Raw genomic sequence first — 1,917 nt, forward strand, 5'->3', positions numbered from 1 at the left:
ATAATTTTAATTTTATGGGTTCTAAATATTAGAAGAGCGATCTTAAAAGCTAGTAATAACTAGGTTCCAGGTTTAATATTTGTACATATTTAATGAATTGTTTAATCTCCAAATATATTGTTGGATAAAATTTACTGGGTTCAGCCGATCATGTAATCCGGTTTCTAGCTCCGCCCATGTGTACGCTTTTTTGGAACCCGAGAAAAATCCTCGCTGCCGCTACAACGTCTGCCACAACCTCTGCTCTTCGGGTGAGCACTCTGTGATGAACACTTTGTGCGCACCGGGTAAACTCCCCATTGTGAAATAGCCTACAAACCACACAGGGGATGTAAATCGTACTAGGCAAGCGTTGTGCGATAGGCTCGACCCAAAAGACATTAAGGGGAATCGATCCCAAGTCATCTGTGTGGATGACCGCCTTCCAAACCAATTGGGCCATCTCGAAGGACCTCGTGCTTACGATTGCAATTATAAATCTCAGAAAAAACGTTGTTTGCTGCATGCAAAAAATCTACCTACAGAAAATAAGAGCGAGAGAGAAAGAAAGAAAGATGGAAAAGGTTCTTGAGAAACCGCTATTACATTATGATGGATCATTATTATCTGTTTTTAGAGAAGGAGATGTGGCTGCGAAAATAACAAAGGTGAAAAAGGGATCATTAAATAATGATAATCTTTCACCCCCAACTCCATTGTTAGTTGTTTCACCAATCATACCAGGAACTTATCCAGTTTTACTCTTTTTCCATGGCTTCGTTCTCAAGCCTAGCTGGTACAAGTCTCTCCTTCAACATATTTCTTCCCACCGCTATATAGTTGTTGCTCCTCAGGTGCTAATTCTTATTATACCTACCCCCCCCTCACCATTTGTGTTTATAGTTGTTTGTTTGTTGGATATATAGAGTCGAATTCAGAATTCAGCGAATTCAGCGTTATGGGTTAAAAATGAATATATATAATTATCTTTTACAATATATGTATATTTTTTTGCATATATATATATATATATATATATATTGTATATAGTAGTTATGTACATGAGTCGAGTTAAACTAATGGATCAAGGTTAAATATATGTACGAATCCATCAAGATTGAATTTAACGTCTTTGTTAACCCTTGCATTCGGATTTTTGTAGTTTTCTCCACTGGTTTCTCAAAGCCAAGAAGTGAAAAAAGCAGCCAAAGTTACAGAATGGTTAAGCAATGGCGCCCTCGAATACGTTCTTCCGGAGAAAGTGCAGCCGGATTTACTCAAGCTCGCCGTCTCCGGCCACAGCAGAGGTGGTAAAACAGCATTTTCACTAGCTTTAGGATATGGCAACCTCTCCAACTCAACATAAACGCCTATCAAATTTCAAGCACTACTAGGAATTGATCCAGTTGCACGTAATTAGGATATCAAATGGACGAATTGAGCGTATATAATTTAGGCGAGTAAATGTTAGCCCAGATACTGCTCAGGCCCAAGCTCAGGCCCAACAGTCACAGTCCCAATCTGCCAAGGAAAAGCAGAAGGCCCTTTTATAGTTTTACACTTTACATTTTATATTACATTTTATGCTTTATTACACATGTAAATATAAATAGAGAATACTGAGTAATACATTTTGGATTTTTGGTCAATTAAAAACTTGACCGACTCATTTTTCAGTCTCCTTCTTCTCTCAACCCTTCTAGGGTTTTCTTCTACTAACTTCCGCCGTGACTATCGAGCTTCGACTCTAACATGGTATCAGAGCGGGAATATAGATTCCTCTCGTCATAACCTTTCTTCCGATGGTAGCCTCGTTTGAAATTGCTAAGGATCGTACCAAATCGTCGGTTTTCAGAATTCGTTCGTAGAAGTTTGGGGTTTCGCTCAAGTTTCACGGGTTTTCGACTTCTATTGAGAGAATCGTCGATAATCTTCAAA

The 1,917-nt window shown here is 38.7% G+C and overlaps 1 protein-coding gene across 1 annotated transcript; it reads left to right on the forward strand.

The window, feature by feature from the left end:
* The first annotated feature begins 490 nt into the window (after positions 1 to 490).
* Positions 491 to 1,648, forward strand: LOC109241853 (chlorophyllase-2, chloroplastic-like). The gene is made up of 2 exons (XM_019408672.1): positions 491 to 833; positions 1,142 to 1,648. Exons 1-2 carry the CDS (start codon positions 504 to 506, stop codon positions 1,343 to 1,345), a joined length of 534 nt encoding a protein of 177 aa, XP_019264217.1. The 5' UTR covers positions 491 to 503; the 3' UTR covers positions 1,346 to 1,648.
* Positions 1,649 to 1,917: the final 269 nt, after the last annotated feature.

This window comes from Nicotiana attenuata, unplaced genomic scaffold (genome assembly GCF_001879085.1).
Source record: "Nicotiana attenuata strain UT unplaced genomic scaffold, NIATTr2, whole genome shotgun sequence".
NCBI classification, from domain to species: Eukaryota; Viridiplantae; Streptophyta; class Magnoliopsida; order Solanales; family Solanaceae; genus Nicotiana; species Nicotiana attenuata.